At 37.6% G+C, this 20,259-nt stretch overlaps 1 protein-coding gene across 3 annotated transcripts; it reads left to right on the top strand.

Annotated features, from left to right (window-relative positions):
- The first annotated feature begins 8,855 nt into the window (after nucleotides 1–8,855).
- On the top strand, nucleotides 8,856–20,188 carry LOC136218243 (methylcrotonoyl-CoA carboxylase subunit alpha, mitochondrial). Of its 3 annotated transcripts, none has more exons than XR_010683712.1 (19): nucleotides 8,856–9,284; nucleotides 9,892–10,013; nucleotides 10,535–10,682; nucleotides 10,960–11,097; nucleotides 11,296–11,391; nucleotides 11,475–11,534; nucleotides 13,020–13,112; nucleotides 13,229–13,340; nucleotides 14,025–14,129; nucleotides 14,460–14,596; nucleotides 15,654–15,888; nucleotides 15,969–16,135; nucleotides 16,227–16,343; nucleotides 17,245–17,487; nucleotides 17,566–17,661; nucleotides 18,461–18,556; nucleotides 18,805–18,989; nucleotides 19,458–19,532; nucleotides 20,163–20,188. XR_010683712.1 is itself a non-coding variant. In XM_066005033.1 (16 exons), exons 1-16 carry the CDS (start codon nucleotides 8,946–8,948, stop codon nucleotides 18,467–18,469), a joined length of 2,217 nt encoding a protein of 738 aa, XP_065861105.1. In that variant the 5' UTR covers nucleotides 8,856–8,945; the 3' UTR covers nucleotides 18,470–18,671. The 3 variants fall into 3 exon arrangements, 1 of the variants encoding a protein (XP_065861105.1); XR_010683711.1 differs by having other exon boundaries at nucleotides 18,722–18,989; XM_066005033.1 differs by lacking the exons at nucleotides 18,805–18,989; nucleotides 19,458–19,532; nucleotides 20,163–20,188 and having other exon boundaries at nucleotides 18,461–18,671.
- The last annotated feature ends 71 nt before the right edge of the window (nucleotides 20,189–20,259 follow it).

Here is a 20,259-nt window from a genome sequence, read left to right as displayed (position 1 = left end):
GGTACGAAGGGCTTACAGGCCTTTCCTTTGATCTCCCCCTAATTATTTCTGGTTCAGATTCTTCAGAAAACCCTCACTTCCTAGGACATGTTTGAACTATATGATGTCCAGTAGAACAAGCGACTAACCCCCTTCATTCTCCATACCTGCCAGCATCCATTGCCTCCTTCAATTCTAAACACATAACTTCTATCCGTGAAGCATGCTCAGCCCGAAGGATGTTCATAGATTCTTGAACAATCTAATATTGTAAATTAACTGCTTTGTTAAACTATCCATAAAAGTCTGGTACTTAGGATCCAATGAGTCTAAGCAAGCATCAATTCTTTGGTACAAAGATGGCGTAACAAACAATGGTGATATCAGATGATTACTAGAATCAACCAAGCCACGATTAGGTGCAGTTGATGTACTTGGCCTATCTTCAGCTCTTTGGTTGGGATGAATCACAGGTTGAACTGGAGACTAAATTATAGGTTGAATCATAGCTTGAACTACAAGATGAATGACTGAACTCTGAACATGAACCATTTTCTATAAAACGCGTCCACCTTCATTCGACCAAATGATGTTTCCTTTTTGAAATCCGCTCTCTAACCGTCTCCTATGACCTAAAATGATAGCAATAGTCAGAAAAGGGGCTCGAAGTTCCGGCAAACCCTATCCGATGCCTAAGTTAGATATGTACTAGAGGAAGTACGAAGTTAACTTGAAAGCATTTGAGTAAGAGAGAGAATATTAAGAATTGCGTACCTATAGCTCTTATTCCCAAGCTATTTACATGCAATCTACTTACATAAAGTTTGTCTATCTTGACACGTGACGACTTCTGATTGGGTTTCAGACCCTATCTTTCTGTTCCATGCTAAATGAGAGTTGGGGAGCGTGCCTTTAGGATTTGGGATGACTATTGGTCCACGTGTCCACTTAGGCAGCTCCCAAAGAGACTTTCTTTATCATTAAGTATCCGAATAAGCAAATATTCACGGGCTTGGGGAGCTTAGGCACAAATGTTGAAGTCAGGCTTAACCAATGCTTGAGCATTCAGGGCCCATTTATTTGTCACTATATTACCTATTATCCAAACAACTTAATCCACTAGTTAAAACAAAATTCCTCAACCCCAACCTCCACCTTCAGATCACCAACTTCAATACAGACAACATATCCTCTTGATAAACCTACCTTATCACAAAATAATGAATCAATTGATTATGATACACAAAATCATATACTAAACAAACTTACCAAAAACAACTCTTCTTGAACAAACTCAATCTCTCTTTAGTCAATCTTGCTTTTTATATAGGCCAAAACACCATTATCACTATCAATATTTATATTAAAATTTTAATATCTTGGGATTTGTGATCCCTAGTTTGATTAGTTCGGGATCATGGGATCCTTTTTTTTATCAGTGGCGGAGCGATCCAATCCAGTCTTTTACGATAAAGTGATAGATGGAACTGCCATTAAACAACTTATTAGCAAATTATAGATCATTTTGAAATGACGTATACATCACATATCCTGGATCAAGTAAAGACTCTAGATTTCTACTAAGCCACTACTACATCCATTTAATCAGAGACTTGACAAAAAAAATATACATCCCCAATCTGACAAAACAAACAACACAAAATAACAATTATGTTAAAATAGAATAACTTAAATAAACAAATTAAGCTATAAACAAAATGAATGAAACTCATTAAAATTCCATCATATAAAAAAGCAAATAATATATATCATGTGAAACATTAAATGTTTAATATATATATATATATCTATATATATATATCACTTCTAAACGAATTTCGCACAATTTCAACAAAATTTAAACTAATTTAAAAAAAATTCATATAATTTAATTTGACTTTATTATATTGAATTACATCTCATTTATTTTCTTTCAATTGCATTAAATTTCACCCGATTTCAACTCTTTCAAAATATGTAGAAATTCAATATAACACATAAAAACGCTTACTAATATGTAAAAACAAATTATTAAATTGACTAAATTCAAAATAAAACAAAAAGTTAACATACCTCCAATTCATATATTACATCAATTTCTTTCCTCTCGGATTTAATAGAAGACTTCACAAACTTCTTTGTTGATTTCTTTACTAACCTATTCACTCGCCTTTTGTCATCTATCTCGTAACATTCTTATCCTTCTCCATCTCCACAACATACTCAATAATCTTACCCACATTTTTTTTGAGAAAGATCTCTTCTCATCATCATGCAACTTCTTCACCAATTATTTGATCTAATTCTTAACAGAACCTTGCTCTTTAGAAGATTTTTTCTCTTATTACTAACACTACTAAAAGATCTAGAAATATCTAAATTGGCAATCATTTGTTACAAAAAAAATTATATTCAGAATCTTCAAAACTAGAAGTAATAGAAGTTTTTTCATCAATAAAAGAAAAGTCTAAACCCATATTGTTATTACCTTAACCATTGCGAAATCCCACAACAATAATACAAAAACAACCACAATAAAAAAAAACTGAGAACTAACACAGAAGAAACAATCAAATAAAAATACAAACCAAACAAGAATCAAATGGAAAGCAAGAAAAAGAGAGAACGACCTAGCGATACCCGTCTCCTTCGCATGATCGAAACCACGATCCCCCAGTCCGCCGGTGCCGCTGCCGAGGGCGACGACCTCGACTCTGCTATGGATACTTCGGAGAACCGCTCCTATCGTGATACTATCATTGGTTCAGAGAAGCCGGAACCCCAACACAAGCTACGTGACTTCCTTGCAGCAGGATGGTCACCGTCGACCAGGCCAATCCTTTGATACCGAAATTCACCATTGCACCTCAGTTACTCGATGATTGGGCAGCCAGATGGAGGGACGCCCTGATAGTTAAAATTCTAGGGAAGAACGTGGGCTATATCGCCCTTCAGAAGTGAGCTTTGGAGCTCTAGAAGCCTAAAGGCCAAGTAGATATCATGGACATTGGGTATGGATTTCATCTTGTCCAGTTCCGGGACTCAGCTGACAGAGAAAGAGTTATTAGCGACGGGCCTTGGATCATCCAGGGACATTATGTTACTGTTAGACAATGGTCTCCAGACTTTGTAGCAGCTTTGGCTACGATCTCTTCCACGCTCGTATGGGTACGCCTCCCAGACTTACCAATTCAGATGTATGATGCTGATTTCATCATGACAATAGCCAATCATATTGGGAAAGCTGTGAAAGTGGATGTGAACACCTTAAAAGCAACACGAGGCATATTTGCATGCGTCTGTGTGGAGATAGATTTATCAAAACCTCTTATTGCAGAGTTTGAGGTTAATGGTCACTCTTATCATCTGGAATATGAAGGTTTACATGTGGCTTACATGAAGTGCGGGAAGTATGGTCATTCTAAGAATTCATGTAACAATTCGAGCATATTGAGACCTGCTGAGGGACAGAAAACGTCGGATGTGGATATGAATAAAACAATGGATAAACCAACAGATAATGAGAACATTCAAAGGAATCAGGAAACTACTGTTCTGGAGGAAGGGGACTATGGACCTTGGATGTTGGTGCCAAAACGAACCTATACGCCCCGAGGAAAACCGCAAGGTACAACTGAAAAGCTGAATGTTGCAGATAGCTCTTTCTTGAATAATGCTGATAGGCCTCCGCTGATGCAAATACCTCAAGCTAGTATTGGCCTTCATGCCGGGGTCCCAACGTTTGCTTCTACGAGTAAATTATAGGGAACCACAAATAGACGGAACAAAGGTAAAAGTGCAATCTCCTCCCGAAAAGCTGTTGATACTGTCCAACCGCTCCGGGAGCTGGTATGTCACAATAACTTTGGAAGCTTGCAGGCGGAGACAACTGATCCTGAATACTCAGAGATAGGGGTAACTTTAAAAAGTGGATGTGCCAAACGTCTTCGTGCGGAACGATCAAAGGAAAATACTCCCCCTACTGTGATGAAATTTGGGGAAAATAGGAGCTACCATTCAGGAGAAAATGCCTCGGCAGATATGATCAAGTTTGGGATTGCAGGAATAACACAGCCGCCCGTTCCGCGTACCCTAGAAGCCACCACCTGGTCTGTAGGATAGAACTCCAATGAGAGCAAGAAAACAGGGCATCATCTGATGGCCCAATGAGAGTGCATCTAGATTTTGAGTCTCGTCTGTTTGATTATTTATTCTTTATGAAGATTATATCCTGGAACTGCTGTGGTGCAGGTAGCACTGGGTTTTACCGCGCTCTTCGGCACATGCTCTCTATTCATAATCCCGATATTCTGGTCCTGTTAGAACCGAAGCTTCTAGGATCCAGGGCTAGAGATCTTTGCACGAAACTCAACTTCAAAAAAGTTAGAATTGTGGAAGCCGATGGCTTTAGTGGAGGCATCTGGCTCTTTTGGAATGAATCCAAAGTTCTGGTCTCCGTTTGCTCTCAAGACCCTCAATTCATTCACACTCAAGTCTCGCTAGTAGGGGGCATCTGAATGGTACGTCCTTCTTGGTAACTTTTGCTTATGTTCGTCCTCATCAAAATTTCAAGCGTCAGTTTATGGATAAGCTGTTGAACCTGAGGACTCAAATTTCAAGGCCGTGGCTGGTGATTGGCGATTTCAACTGCATTAAATCTTTATCTGAAAAACAGGGAGGCTCTATGAATATTCTGAACATGTGTTCTTCTTTTGAAAATTGGATCGATTCGATGGGATTTGTTGACCTGGGATTCCAGGGTCCGGCTTATACTTGGTTCCGTGGGGTTACATCTATCAGACATCTGCCACGGAACAAATCAGATCATGTTCCCCTTCTCCTCAATCTTTTCGAGCCAATAGCTGGACCGAATCTGCGCCCTTTCCGGTTCCAAGCTGTTTGGATCCGCCACCCTCAGTTCAGCTCATTCATAGCTGAAAATTGGAATTTAAACTCGAATATCAAGGAGAGTATTACATCTATCACACCTCGGCTCAAGAGTTGGAATAGTAATGTGTTTGGGAATCTGAACTACAGAAAACAGCAAATTTTAAAGCGGCTCGAGGGAGTTCAAAAAGCTCTTTCAGTGCAGGTCCATAATGGGCTGTTGCGTCTCGAGTGGAAGTTACGAGAGGAGCTGAATGAAATCCTTTATCAGGAAGAGGTTTTTTGGTTCCAAAAGTCTCGCATCAATTGGTTACAATTTGGGGACCAGAATACTAATTTCTTCCATCTGACCACCCTTATTAGAAGAAGGAAAAATAAAGTAACTCGCCTCCGGGATGAAACTGGAATCTGGTGTTGGAAGACTAATCAGCTGAAGAATATGGTGGTAAATTTTTTTGGGAAGCTTTACTGTGAGGAAGTAGTGAATCAGATTCAGCTCAAGTCTTTCCACGGGTTCCCTGCTTTGTCCGACCAAGCATACAAAGCCTGACCAAGCCCTTTGATGATTCTGAAGTAAAGAAGGCTCTTTTTGGAATGGCTCCTTACAAGGCTCCTGGGCCTGATGGTTTTCAAGCAGTCTTCTTTCAAGCTCAATGGTCCGTACTGGGGAAACAAGTCTGCAATTATGTGATTGAAGCTCTGAACTCGGGCTGCATTGACAAGGATATTAATTCAACCCTGTTACCTTGAGTATCTAACACAGTTCAGGCCAATCAGCCTTTGTAACATCCTCTATAAAGTGATCACCAAGTGTATTGTCAATCGACTAAAGCCGATTCTTAATGACTCAATTGGACCCACACAAAGCAACTTTATTCCGGGTCGTCAGATCTCCGATAACGTTATCCTTGTACAAGAAGCTATTCATTCTCTAAAGCAGAGGAAAGGAGGGAAAGGAGGGATGGTTATCAAACTTGATATGGAAAAGGCGTATGACCGAATGAGTTGGCAATTTCTTCGAGAGACGCTCCAATTCTTCGGGCTCGATTCACATTGGGTTAATCTGATCATGAGCTGTGTAGCGGCATCTTCGATGCAGGTACTGTGGAAAGGTGAGAAGCTACCTGGTTTCGTCCCGTCCCGCGATCTTCGTCAAGGGGATCCCCTATCTCCGTATTTGTTTGTTCTTTGTCTCGAGCGGCTTAGCCATTTAATAGAAGATTCAGTTCAGGATGGGTCTTGGAAACCGATAGCCTGCTCCAGGGGAGGCCCAAAGATCTCGCATGCCTTTTTTTTGCAGATGACATTACTCTTATGGCAGAGGCAAGAGTTGATCAAGCTAATAATATTCGTCATATCCTAAATAATTTTTGCGAGTGCTCGGGCCAGCGAGTTAGCCTAACAAAATCAAGGCTGTTTTGCTCCCCAAATGTTTCAGAAATAACCAGTAGGGGTATATGTGATATTCTGGGAATTCAGAGGACACAAGATTTAGGAGTTTATCTGGGACTTCCCTTGTTTCACCAAAGGGCAAGCAAAGAACAATTCAATTTCTTATTTGACAGAGTCACTCAGCGCATGACGGGCTGGAAAGCAAAATGCCTCTCGTTCGCGGGACGTGCTACCCTGATCCGGCCAGTCACGACGGCCACTCCTACATATGTGATGCAATTCGTGAGACTCCCGACAAGCATTTGCAAAAAATTGGATACTTTAAAAAGAAATTTCCTTTGGGGGACGACAGAGGAGAAAAGGCGAATTCATCTCTTAAATTGGGAAAAAGTCTGCAAACCGAGGGAACATGGAGGGCTAGGCATTCGTGAAGCAGGGAAGTCAAATTTGGCCCTGTTGACAAAACTCAGCTGGAAGGTTCTGAATAATCACACTTCGACTTGGGTGGAAGTCTTACGCGCAAAGTATTGTGGAGTTAACATCGGGTTAGAGAGTTTTAAAAGGAAAAATCCAAGCTCGTTCATATGGAGGAGTATTGTTTATGGTGCGGATCTGTTAAAAGTGGGGCTAAGCTGGACAGTTTATACAGGAAATGATACTTCTTTTTGGAATGATGTTTGGTGCGGTGACCAAGCTCTGAACGAGAAAGTTGCTAGCCCCATCCCTGAAAATTGGAAGAATCTCCTGGTTAGCGACTTTTGGATATCAGGGAAAGGTTGGGATTGGCAACTTCTTAGTCCTCTCCTCCCGACTAATACCCTGTTCCAGCTTGCCTCTTTTGCTTTGAACCTAGTGGAACATCAATCGGATACATGGGCTTGGCGAGACTCAAAAACGGGTTCCTATACTGCTGCCTCGGGTTACTGTCGGCTGATGCGTGTAAACTACAGCAATCCGCATGACAAGATGTGGTCTCTTATTTGGAAAATTCCGGTTCCAGAAAGAGTCCGGGCTTTCATCTGGATGGCTAGACAGAACGTAATCCTAAGCAACGCGAATAGACACCATCGACATATTGCAGCAAGTCCGAACTGCTTTATCTGCGGCTCGGTTGAAACCTCCCTCCATGCGCTACGGGACTGCGATCAGGTTCAATGTGCGTGGAAGCAAGTTGTCCCGCGAGATTCCCAGGTTTCTTTCTTCCAACTCGATTGGTTAGAATGGATTGATTCAAACTTAAACAGTACTGATAAAAATGGAGGTGTGAGATGGTCTGTCACTTTTGCTATGGGTCTGTGGTGGTTTTGGAAATGGAGAAATCTCTGGATTTTCGAGAAGAAGAGACCGCCGACCAGGAGAAGCGAATTTATTCTGTATAAAGCTAAGGAGGCCCAAAATGCAATTGCCAGGGGAAATCTGAGCGAGGATCGGACAGAAATTGAGAGATGGATTTGTTGGAGAATGCCCGAGGAAGATTGGATTAAAGTTAATATTGACGGAGCAAGCAAAGGAAATCCTGGGTTTGCTTCAGCTGGAGGGATTGCCCGGGATCGGATGGGTAATTGGCTGGGAGGTTTTTGGATTAATTTGGGAATATGTACGGCTTTCCTTGCTGAACTATGGGGAATTTACTTCAGGCTCGACTTGGCTTGGAATAAAGGTTTTAAAAAAGTAATTATCGAAGCTGATTCATCCTCGGCTTTAGTGGTTCTTAATTCGAGGCTGGATGCTCATCACCCCCATGCCTGGTTAATCCTCAAATGCCAGGAGCTGAGGGATAGGAATTGGGAAGTCCGTTTTACACACACCTATCGGGATGGAAATAAAGCTGCTGATTGGATGGCGAATTTCGCAGGCGCTCTTAGTTTGGAACATCACGAGTGTGGTGCGCCTCCTGCAGGCCTCCAAGAATTAATCGAGAAGGATAGGATGGGCTTTGCTACGCTACGGATGGCACATTTCCTACCCCCTAATTTTAGTGTCTACTGGTTTGATCTGTTAGAGTAGGGTTTTTGTTTCCTGCTGTTTTCTTTTGTGCCTGGGCTCTTGCCTTCATATTCTACCAAAAAAAATCAAATGGAAAGCAAATAAAAATGACAGAAATCAAAAGAGAAAGAAAGTGATAGGAATATTTAAATAACAAACGATGAAAAACAACATGAAAAAAATACAAAAAGATATGATAAAAATGAAAATATAAAAAATGGTATTTATGAAATAAAAAATTTAAAATAAAGTCACGTGTATATAGTAGTAACATACCAGAATATAACCACGAAAAGTGGAATTTCACATAAATCCATCCACCCATGTATTACCTGAAATGGACGACAAACGTCTCTTAGTTGGGCCTAGATGCTTAGGATTCGGGATGTTTTAATTGGCCCAAGAATGCTAAAACGGGACGGGATGGATACCCATTCACCCATCGGAACACTTCTCCAGCTAAGCAACACTTCAGATCCATATCCAGTTATCCACTAACTTCCAAAGCAAACTCCCATAACCAATCACCTCTTCCCACGTCGCCCAACTAGTATCCTATTTTCCAACTCTACCCTTACCTGACTCTCTCGGATGACCAAAAAAAACCACACCATCTCTCTCCATTGTAAACGTTTATAATCATTTTTGTTCCACTCTCCACTCCAATCCCTTCTCACTCAGACCTCCGTAAACCAATTACAATGGCGTCAATCTCATCAATCCTCCGGAGAAAAATCCGCCCCAAGCCCTTCCTCATACAACTAAGACTATTTGCAGCGGAATCTCCTTCTTACACCACCGAAACGACACAGCGAATAGAGAAAATATTGGTAGCCAACAGAGGTGAAATTGCTTGCCGCATCATGAGGACCGCCAAGCGCCTAGGAATTAGAACCGTTGCTGTTTACAGCGATGCCGATAGAGATTCGCTTCATGTTAAATCAGCTGATGAAGCGATTCATATTGGTCCATCTCTGGCTCGTTTGAGTTATTTGAATGCTTCGTCCATTGTTGATGCTGCTATTCGTACCGGTGCTCAGGTGAGTAGTGTAACACTCTGTTAACTTCCGTGATAGTTTAAAATGAAAGAAAAACGGAGACTTATTTTTATTAGAATTTAGCTAAGATCGGAACTATGATCGAGTACTGTGGTCATTTCCTTTTACAAATCATTTGAAGTTCTGCTCAATAGATGGTCTTAAAGTTCCATAAGGTGTTTAATCGGTCATTATGCTCTAATGCCAGTACCCTATTACTAGTTGCGAATACATGTTTGATAGCATGGGCGTAGACGGGGGCCTGGGGCCGATTTTGCCACTGATTGATAGGTTGGGCCGATTTTGCGTGTTATAAACATAGGAATCCTAAACTTAATTCGCAATGCAGTATCACTCTGAAACTAGTAGGATTGCTTCATGTGTTCATTATTCTTGATTCTGTTAATAGCGTCACTCACTAGTAATTTCAGTTTTTTTGTGGTATTATTTTTGTTGTATTTGCAAGTACTGCATTTTGCCATTTAATCTTATAGATCTTTAATGCCTGCTGGGCATTAAGTTTTAAATAAATGATGCATGGTTTGTTATAATTGTGATCTAGCTTGCAAACATATGGTTTTCAGCACGGGTATCTTCTTTTGAATATTAGGCTATCCACCCAGGTTATGGTTTCCTTTCGGAGAGTTCTGAGTTTGCTAAACTTTGTGAAGATAAGGGTCTTACATTTATTGGCCCTCCTGCCTCAGCTATTCGGGACATGGGGGATAAAAGGTAAAATTTAATAGACTATATTTTTTCCCCTACTTACAAATTTTTACAACTCTGGTTAAATGCTTTTTATCCAGCCTGTTCCTGTTCCTTTGCAGTGTGCTCTTTCTTTTCTTTTGCTATACAAGGCAGAATTTTGAATGCAGGAGCATATATCACTATTCATTGTATTAATCATATGGCTATTGTGTCATTTATGCCTTATCTTATTATCATTTTCACAGTATTGTTATTTTGGTTAAATTTAATACTGTTGATGAAGACCCATCTCGTTTTTGTGAAGTTTAAAGACACAATAAAATAGTAATATAAGCATAAACCAGATTTTCCAGTAGCTATTATTGCAGGCTATTTAACCAAAATCAACCTTTTTGGTTGACCTTTTTTTTAATCTATTTGTTCTTTCTCCCTTTATATTTTCCACGGCCTAGGTTAGTAAGCTACATTTTTTTTCACGGATTATTTGGAGAACTGTTTAACAGTTGTTTTTGTGTGTGTGTTGATGTTTATTATATATCTGGTAGTGCATCCAAGAGGATAATGGGAGCTGCAGGGGTGCCACTAGTACCAGGATATCATGGAAGTGTGCAAGATATTGAACTCATGAAGTCAGAAGCCAATAAAATTGGATACCCTATCTTGATAAAGCCAACCCATGGAGGTGGAGGAAAGGTACATTATTTTCCTGTAACATTTATACTGTTATTATACCATTGGGAAGTGATGATATCATGTAAGATGTTTGATAACGTGCATCAGGCAACTACAACATCAATATGAATGATATCCTTTTGTGTTTTGGAATACTTTGATGGATTATCAAGTCTTTTATGACAAAATTTGTAGATCTGTTTGAAGAGACGAGAGACATGTATTTGACTTTTATTTTTGTGAAGTTAAATGATTGATTTCTTTTAGATGAAATTCTCACTCTGCAGCTTCTTGTTAGGGTATGAGGATAGTACAAAGTCCCAGTGAATTTGCTGACTCTTTCTTGGGAGCACAACGTGAGGCTGCTGCTTCTTTTGGCATAAATACAATTTTGCTTGAGAAATATATTACACAACCAAGACACATAGAAGTCCAGGTAAGATTATCTGGTTGTATGGATCTATGATTCAGTCTCAGATTATTGTTATCATATTTCACAATATCAATTCACATTCTTTCTTCTTGAACTTTTTGACATTTATGGTTCAACTTTAACCTGTGATGCATGCCCATTTTGTGAGTTGATTGTCTGTTTTTTCCATGTTAATCTCTAAATTCTGTGCTTATTTTATAGGTATTTGGAGACAAATTTGGAAATGTATTACATTTGTATGAAAGGGACTGTAGCATACAGAGAAGACATCAAAAGATAATTGAAGAAGCTCCAGCTGTAATGTTTGGTTCCTATAGCTTCACTTCAGGTTTATCACTGCATATCTACAATATTTGTAACTGGAACTTCCATTGATGCAGCCACATGTTGTGAATGACTTCCGTTCTCAGCTGGGTCAAGCTGCTGTATCTGCAGCCAAGGTAATGGTCATCTAATTAAACTTTAATCCAGTCATTTTACAAATTAATACTCTTAAGTTTGGAAAAGGAGGTCAAAGGAGGAGCTACGTAATGTAACTAGAATTGTTCCATTTCAAGTCCTTCTGACACGAGATTAAGTGTCTGTGAGAGATTAGGTGTAAAGGGATTTGATTAGCTGAAATTTTTATGATTAGCTGAATGTCTTTGAAAGTTGAACTACACAGATTCAAGCTTGTGCGTTTTACTATGATTAACAGCCAACTGTTCATGTAGTAGTTAGTCTGAAATTATAAATTGATCATAACAGCGATTATTTGTGATTGTTTAAGCTTTCTGGTGCCAGTGATTTATTGATATTCCAATCGCACTATATTCATCTTTTGTTATGAACACAGGTTTGGGATCTTGTTATGGGACCTTGTACCGTAAAATCCTCTACGAAAGAATGCTTAAAAGTCTTCCTTCCCTTACCTATCTTGTTGAAACGGTTAGGAGCTCGTTAAGAGAGAACCCCACGATCTCAGAATTGATAGGAGCTCGTTAAGAGAGAACTCCGCGATCTCTTTAAGGTTTTAATTGGATTTTCAACTGATGCCCTTTTATTAATAATCTCCTCTTTATATAGAAGAGACATAATTACAAATAGGAATAACGCTAGCTAGGCTGCATAGGCAGAAATTGATTAGGAATAGGAAACAAAAACTAATTAGGAATAGAGAATAACCACTAATTGCGGAAATCAAGACCAATCCTATATGGTAACTAACTATTGTGGAAATCAAATTAATGCATGAATCCTAAATAGACATAAACTACTCTAACTGAAACAAATCCTAGATGGAAACTAACTAATGCATGATTCCTAATTTAAATATTCCTAATAATACAAATAAAACTATTAAAGGAATAATTTAAAATAATAGACTATTAATTAGGACTAAAACATAATATTAGTTAGGACTCTAAAACAGCAACAGCTCGTTCATGACATGTTTCTTTAAGGTGCCTAAGAAATGGCGACCACTTTCTACTGAAGATGCCTTATCCAGCAAAATAGTTTTTACCATATTCTGCTCCATTTGATAATTTAAGCATTTTACCAAGTAATGCAGTTGCTCAAGGATTCATAACAAATTCGAAAATGTTTATACTTTTAGCTGTATTCGAGCAGAAACTTCATTCTACTTCTAATTGATATGATGATTATTAACTCTCATTGACTTATCTTTCTAGGCCCATTAATTTGTGATTACTTTACATTTAGAAGATAAAAGTCATGAGATCAAAGTAGAGTGCAGGAAAAGTTTTTTCATTAGCTCACTTGCAATTAGAGTGTTACCTGATATTGTGATGTTGACCAATTAGTAGTGCTATTTTCTCTTATATAACTCATCATATTTCAGAAGTTTAACATGATTTTTGTTCGAAGATTTGAACTTCATTAATAATATGTACTAATTTTTAGTCTCTCATGCCTATCAAAAGGCAGTTGGTTACTATAATGCTGGAACTGTGGAATTCATAGTTGACAGAGTCTCAGGCCAATTTTATTTCATGGAGATGAATACACGCCTTCAGGTGCTTTCTATGCTCTTGTTCTGTAATATGAATTTTTAACAATATATTAATGGGGAGTAACTTTTTTTTCTGTTTGTTTTTCTTTTCTTTTTTTAAATTTTTTTTCTCTTTCGGAGGTTGAGCATCCTGTGACAGAGATGATTGTTGATCAAGATCTTGTAGAATGGCAAATCCGTGTTGCAAATGGAGAACCCCTTCCAATTAGTCAGTCACAGGTGCCATTGTTGGGTAGGCCTGCTTCTGAATTATGAGCTTGGAAACATACTTATTTCAATTGTAGCCATTGGGTTTTTCCTGTCTTCCACACATGCAAAGCAGGCATGGTAAAAAGACTGTCGAATAAGGAAGGGATCAAACTAGCCTAAGAAATGATGTGACACAAACAATCGTGTAACCTTGTTAAACATATAGAAAAAGCATAATGATTTGTATGAGTTCATTGTTCTTTCCATTTTATTTGAATTCTCATGTTTAAAGATTTAGTAAAAGAAGTGGGCTAAGCTGATATAATAAGGCCAGTAAATTAGTGCTATTTTTCTTTTTTAGGCTCCATTTGGTACCTTTCCTTTTGCTAGTTTTAGAGGGAAAGAGCTAAAACAATAATGGAAAGAGAAAAATCATGTAAAAGCAAAAGGAAATTTTTTTTTATGGAAAACAATAGGTGTTTTTTTTTTTTTTTTAAATTCTTATCATTTTCCCTATTTGATTATGGAATTATTTACCAACTATACTTACTTTTTGCATTTGCTTTATGGAAATATCATTTGTAGTGTGCCAAGGTTGAAATGCAATGTTGGTTAGTCAAATGAATATGAAATCATCCCTTTTGTTTTTCATCTAAACTTGAATATCAATATAATCTATTTATCATGTTGAGCCACACTGCTCTTTTTTTTTTTTTTTTTTTGATAGGTCATGCATTTGAAGCACGGATATATGCTGAAAATGTTCCGAAGGGATTTCTTCCTGCAACTGGAACTCTTCATCATTATTGTCCTGTTCCAGTCTCTTCAACAGGTGTAATCTCCATGCAAAAATCCCATTACTTTCCATAATAAGAGTCGTTCATTCTGAGGAATTGTAGTTGCTGCACAACTGTTGGACATTTTAGTATTTTATATTTTGGAACTTTTTCTAGCCAAATTATTTCATGCTCATAACTTTCTTCAATCACATTTCCTGGCTTAATGAGCCAGCAATTTTTAGCTTAATAGAATGTGTTTGCCTGTGTCATAGCTAGTTGCCAAGTATACCATCTGTTTACAAGTGAACTAGCTTCACTTTAGTTTAATGACTTCGGTAATTGGTATGGTATATTTTTGGCTGATTTGAATTTTTAATCTGCAGTTCGGGTTGAGACTGGAGTAGAAGCTGGGGATGTTGTTAGCATGCACTATGATCCTATGATTGCAAAACTTGTAGTCTGGGGAGAAAACCGTGCTGCAGCATTAGTCAAACTGAAGCATTGCTTATCACAATTTCAGGTACACTGATTTTTATTATGTCAATTCAGCTGCTCATTATTACTATGGAACCTTCATTGAGATTGGTCTTTCACTAGATAGTTTCACTGCATAGGGGTGTAAATGAGTTGATGCTATTGGTCACCTCTAGTGAAACTTCCGTAGTACTTGAATTTGACTTGAAAAAATCGAGCTGAGTCGCATTTGAATAATGAATTGAGATAACTCTAGCATTAAAATGGTTGACTTGAGTAACTTCCGGATTTATTGGACTATCGGTTTTTATATTTAGGCAATACATTTAACATTATTCATTGCCTTTACATTTTACAAGTAAAATATGAATTTATTTTCATTCTACACGTATATGATAAAAATATAGATTTGAAGGTTGAACTTAAACTCGCTTGAGCTTATTCAAGTTTTGGAGATTAATATTTATTTGAACTAACATAATTACCAAGTTATCTTGTACTTGAGTATAACAAAAACTGGATTATCAAGTTCACTTGAAGGCTTATATAAAACTCAGATCCAATCAAGTTGAGTTTAGAATCTTTAACTTCTGACTCGAGTAAAGTTTGAACTTGGAACTGTGTTGATTTGACTTGGTTACACATCTAACTATGCATAAGTTTGAATTTAAATTGGTTCTACAAGCTTGTAGCACCTTGTTTGAAAGTTAATTGATGGTATCTTAACATGGCATGGATGGGTTCATATAATTTATTTAGGATAAGGAGACTCCTGAAATAGCGCTTTTACCTTATCCTGGTCCCAATAAGTGGGATCTTACAGACTGATAATTTAAAGCTAGTTGCTCTCCAGCATCTCTTTTGCATAATGTGGCTAGTCATGATACTTGCTCCCTTCATCTTGGTGATGGTAAATAAAGAACTCACCATTGCCCAAGGCATGGCTTGATATGAAACAATTATTTTAGGTGAAAGCTTCTGCTGTTACAGGTTAAAAATTTCAATAAACATTTACAGCCAAGTTGTCAAGTTAGATTTCTACTTCCATCTTTAAGGACTCATACTATCAATTTGTAACCAATTAATATGTACTGGTTTTGCAGGTAGCAGGAGTGCCGACCAATATCAACTTTCTCCAAAAACTTGCAAACAACAGGTTCTTCGAAGATGGTGATGTGGAAACACACTTTATTGATAACCATAAAGATGACCTCTTTATAGATCCCGACAATTCAATCTTAGCCATGGAAACTTATGAAAGTGCAAAATTCAGTGCAACCCTGGTAGCAGCATGCCTTTGTGAGGAAGGAAATTCTTCTTTGAAGGATAGACCCCATGGTAAGGTTTTGAAGCTCACTACTGTGCAATGTAAGTTCTTGTTTCAGTCTTCTTGATGTCAACATCCAAAATGTATCCAGGGGGCAGCAGCTTACATTCCATATGGTATTCTCATCCCCCTTTCAGAGTTCATCATCTTGCTAGTCGAACTATGGTATTTGAGTGGGAAAATGAATATGATAGCAATGGCTCAAAGCCTTTGACACTTTCCATTACTTACCAGTCAGATGGGAATTATATGATTGAGGTATGTATTATTAATGAAAGTGAATTGTTTGAATGAACATTTCCTGTATTTAAGGTGACAATCTTTCAACATACATATTGTATGGGCTCAGATGGGAGAAATTGGCTCCCGTGGTATAGAAGTCAAAGCAAAGCATTTGCATGGCCATGAGTTTATGGTTGAGGCTGATGGTGTAAGCATGAATGTTAGTCTGGTTGCTTATTCAAAGGTAATTGAATTCCTCTAAATTAATCTTTAAAGCAAGAGGAAAATAACTTATGCTCATTGTTAAATGCTTGAATGGAGGTTCAGAGTCTTCATGATTTCTCTATTTGGTGTTAATCTTAATTTTGGCCAGATTATTTTTAGTTGCCATGAAATTACCTTTTACCAGTGTTATTCATTCCATTTCTAGCACATGGTCTTGTCTGTTATGCTGATGGTATTGTCCACGGCGGAAGCATTAGGTGTCATTTTGTGTGGCATGGTTTTTTTCAACTTTTCAATGTGTAAATCATCCTACCAAGTTTTGAAACTACAGTCTAGCATTACACAGGGCCAGCATGACTAGGGCTTTTGTTGCACAATAGCACAAATAATATTGAATGAAGAAAAAACAGTTTGACTGAAGACTGGTGCTCAGATTAGAATTCATGCCCAGAGATCAGTGACAAAAGTCAAACAAAGAAAAACAGAGAAAATTTCTGCAAATTCTCAGAGGACTAACATCCCTTTCCCAGCTAAGGCCCATAATCAAAACTCTGCAAAAGCTACCTTTACCAGCTGAAAATATCAACAAATGACTACCCGATCTCTCTCTCCATCCCAATACATAACTAGCCCTATTCCTTGGCTTCATATGGGTCCCCTTGGTTCCATGGGAAAGCTGATCTAAAACTTGGCCCTTTGATTCATGATGTTTTCTATCAGTTGGTCCTATTCTTTTTTTTTTTTGGTATAATTATTTTTCTTGATCTTGTTACTTCTGCTCTTGGTGGAATGAGTTTTTTAGTTAATTAAAACTAGCATAGAACTTTAGTAAGTATACATATTCAAGCATGGATTTTTGCATGTATGTGTGGATGCATGCATGTTTGTCTACTTACATATGATATGCTTTGAGGTGGCAGCATGGTACAAAGCACATTCATATATGGCATGGGCCAAACCATCATCATTTTAGGCAAAAACTGGGGCTTGATTTATCTGATGATGATGAAACTCAACACAAGAGCAATTTTCAGACATCATCTTGCATGCCAGGAACTGTGGTAGCTCCCATGGCTGGTTTAGTGGTTAAGGTTCTTGTCAAAGATGGTTCTAAGGTGGATGACGGGCAGCCTGTGTTAGTGTTAGAAGCAATGAAGATGGAGGTTTGTTGTACTAACCGCTAAGTTCAAATTCAATTTTTTTCTTTGGAAATCATTAATGTTATTTTTCTACTTAAATAGCATATTGTGAAGGCTCCATCTGCTGGCTATGTTCATGGACTCCGAGTCACAGCTGGCCAACAGGTTTCAGATAGCAGTGTTCTCTTCAGCATCAAGGTTAGTTAATGTTATTTGTATGCACAGGTTAAGATTTTGAGTTAGTATAGTGCTATCTAGTATAAAATGTTAGCTGCATCAATTAATGTATGTGGTTCAACTGCAATGAGTAATCTGACCCATATTATTATGATTTGCATTTCAGCTTTAGTTTTTATTTCCATGACATATTAATTTTGTGTTTATATTTTTGTTAAATGGATTATTAACTAATACACTTGGCCAAGTTTGAATTTCTGGATACTAGATGAAATGCGTTCTATTAGAGCTAGAATGGATGTCGAAAGAATTTTAATTTTTCCAGTACCTAATAAACTTGGAGATAAGAAAAGCATCGGTTCATAATTTCATAGGATTTTTTCACATGTGAAAATCAGTTTTCTGTTGACAGTTGGCACTATTTCATTTCACTACTACTGCTTCTTATACAATACTGGCATTTTCTTAGTAAAGAGTGACAAGATGAGTTTTTTTTTTCCTATAACTTTGTGTTTTTTTCTTTATGCATAAATTTCTAGTTTTGGGCATCAGGCATTAGATTTACGTGCTTGACTAGAGGTTTCTCATTGTTAGTACATGAAAACATTAACATGCATTAACAATCATGGTTTGTTAAATTAAATGTAACAATGGTATGAAGATCACCATGTCAGTGTGGAAGTTCATATGGAATACATAGGCTTTATCTGTTCAGTGTTGCATACATTTAATTTGTTAAATCTAAAGTTATAAATTCATGAAGGAAATTTAAGTTTGCAACTTGCTTTACACTGAAGCATATAATTCCCTTTTTGGCCAGGCTGAATAGGTTCGACTCTGAAGGTCTTTTTTCTTACTGCTTCAGCAAAAGACAATTGCTTAAACAGAGTAGTTGAATTGCTCATAAAATTTCATGGTAAGAAAATCTGTACATTTATATCTAAGCTTCACCATATAGTGAGGCGTGTAACAGCTGAAAACTCTTGTAACCTACATGTTGGGTTGAGTAAATAGAATAACAAATTTCCTCATATTGCCTCTTCATTAAGTCATATATTACAATTGGTAATTCTATGTTTAGTTCTATTGCTCTCCCATTCTTTCTCTAGCACGCATAAACTTCTTGTAGAGGAAGCGTATTTGTCGTGTAACTACAGTCTACAGGCAAAGGAGAGGTCACGGCCGATTTCAGTTGTTGGGACCAGTAACTCATCAATTTAAACGAAAGGATTAGTCATTCCATCTTGCTCAAATTCTATTATCATGTGCCATGTTGCAAGAGTTAAAAAACAATGCAAACTCATGAGAAGTACTTCCATAAGATCCTCAGAAGTTCTGCTTTGACATAGGTAATTCTCTGATCAATGTTATTAATCTGATAGTGTTATCTAGAATAAAATTGTAAGTAATTAAAAGTAATACGGTGGCAGGTTGATATGGAATTTGCATTCTATGTTATCTCAAGTTCTTGATGTCCTGAAGAGATTTTTCAATATCTGTATTGTCAACTATCAATGAAGAGTATAGTTTCAGTAAATATGCCTTCGCCTAGACTAGACACTTGTATAATACAATTGGTAGATCAAACCCACATGTATAAGCATCCCATGGCATATCCATGAACAGCCATCGGTTGTGGCCGCGTTATAGCTAAAAAATATGCTTTATGTTTTTGAGTTAAAAAATGGTGCGTGGAGATAGAAGTCAAAGTTATTGTCTTCTGTCTGATGCTTAAAGTTATTGTTTGGTTAACTTTTTCGATTCGCTTATTTTCCAATTTCTCATACGAGATTCTGATTTCTGATGTCACGCTGCAGGTTTCACAAGCACAACACAACACAACAGAACACGCACCCTGAATTTTGTGGAGTAATACTAATATTTGGATGTTGGTATATTCTCTCTTCCTATTTGCAAGCTACAAATGCATTTTCTGGTATCATAAATAGAATTTCGTTTTTCTCCAAGATTCTTGATTAAGATAGAAACTAGGAATGGGCTTAAGATATGAATTGTTTTTAGCCATTTCCGGGAAAGGAATATGCCATGATCATATCAATACTTAGGAAGCATCGAAGAACCTGCCATGGCTTAATTCTACAAGGATAAGTTTAGGAAGCTGTTGCTTTCCGATTTTCATCTTTGCCTTTTTTATCGAACCAAAAGTCCTTTCCAATAAGTCAAAAACGAACTTAACAAAGCATGACATAAACAGCTAAGTACAGTTTTAGGTGCCTGATATTCTCTCGAAGAACTGCTCTCTCCAAGAACAACCACCGCCTCCTCCTCCTCTCTTTCTTCTTTTTTCTTCCAATTTTTGTCAAAGTCTTTTGTGGATCTATTGTTGAGGAGGAACAAGGAAGTTCCACTGTATTTTTCTTTGTTATATTTTCTTCTTAGTTGGTGTTATATATTTTATTGGATCTCTTTATCCGTTTGAATTGTACATGCTCTTTATTATTTTGTTGTTTATACTTTTTTCGGATTTAGCAAGACGATTTATTTTGTTTGTGGATTAATAGATCTACGTGGTTGCGACAAAAGAAAAGGCACAGATCCGAAAGTTCCAAAAGACCTAAATGATAGAAGAAGCAGGCAGAAGCGAAGGAAAAAAAACTT

This window comes from Euphorbia lathyris, chromosome 2, assembly GCF_963576675.1.
Source record: "Euphorbia lathyris chromosome 2, ddEupLath1.1, whole genome shotgun sequence".
NCBI classification, from domain to species: Eukaryota; Viridiplantae; Streptophyta; class Magnoliopsida; order Malpighiales; family Euphorbiaceae; genus Euphorbia; species Euphorbia lathyris.
The sequence above is the reverse complement of the archived record's forward strand: the minus strand, read 5'-3'. Positions and strand labels throughout refer to the sequence as shown.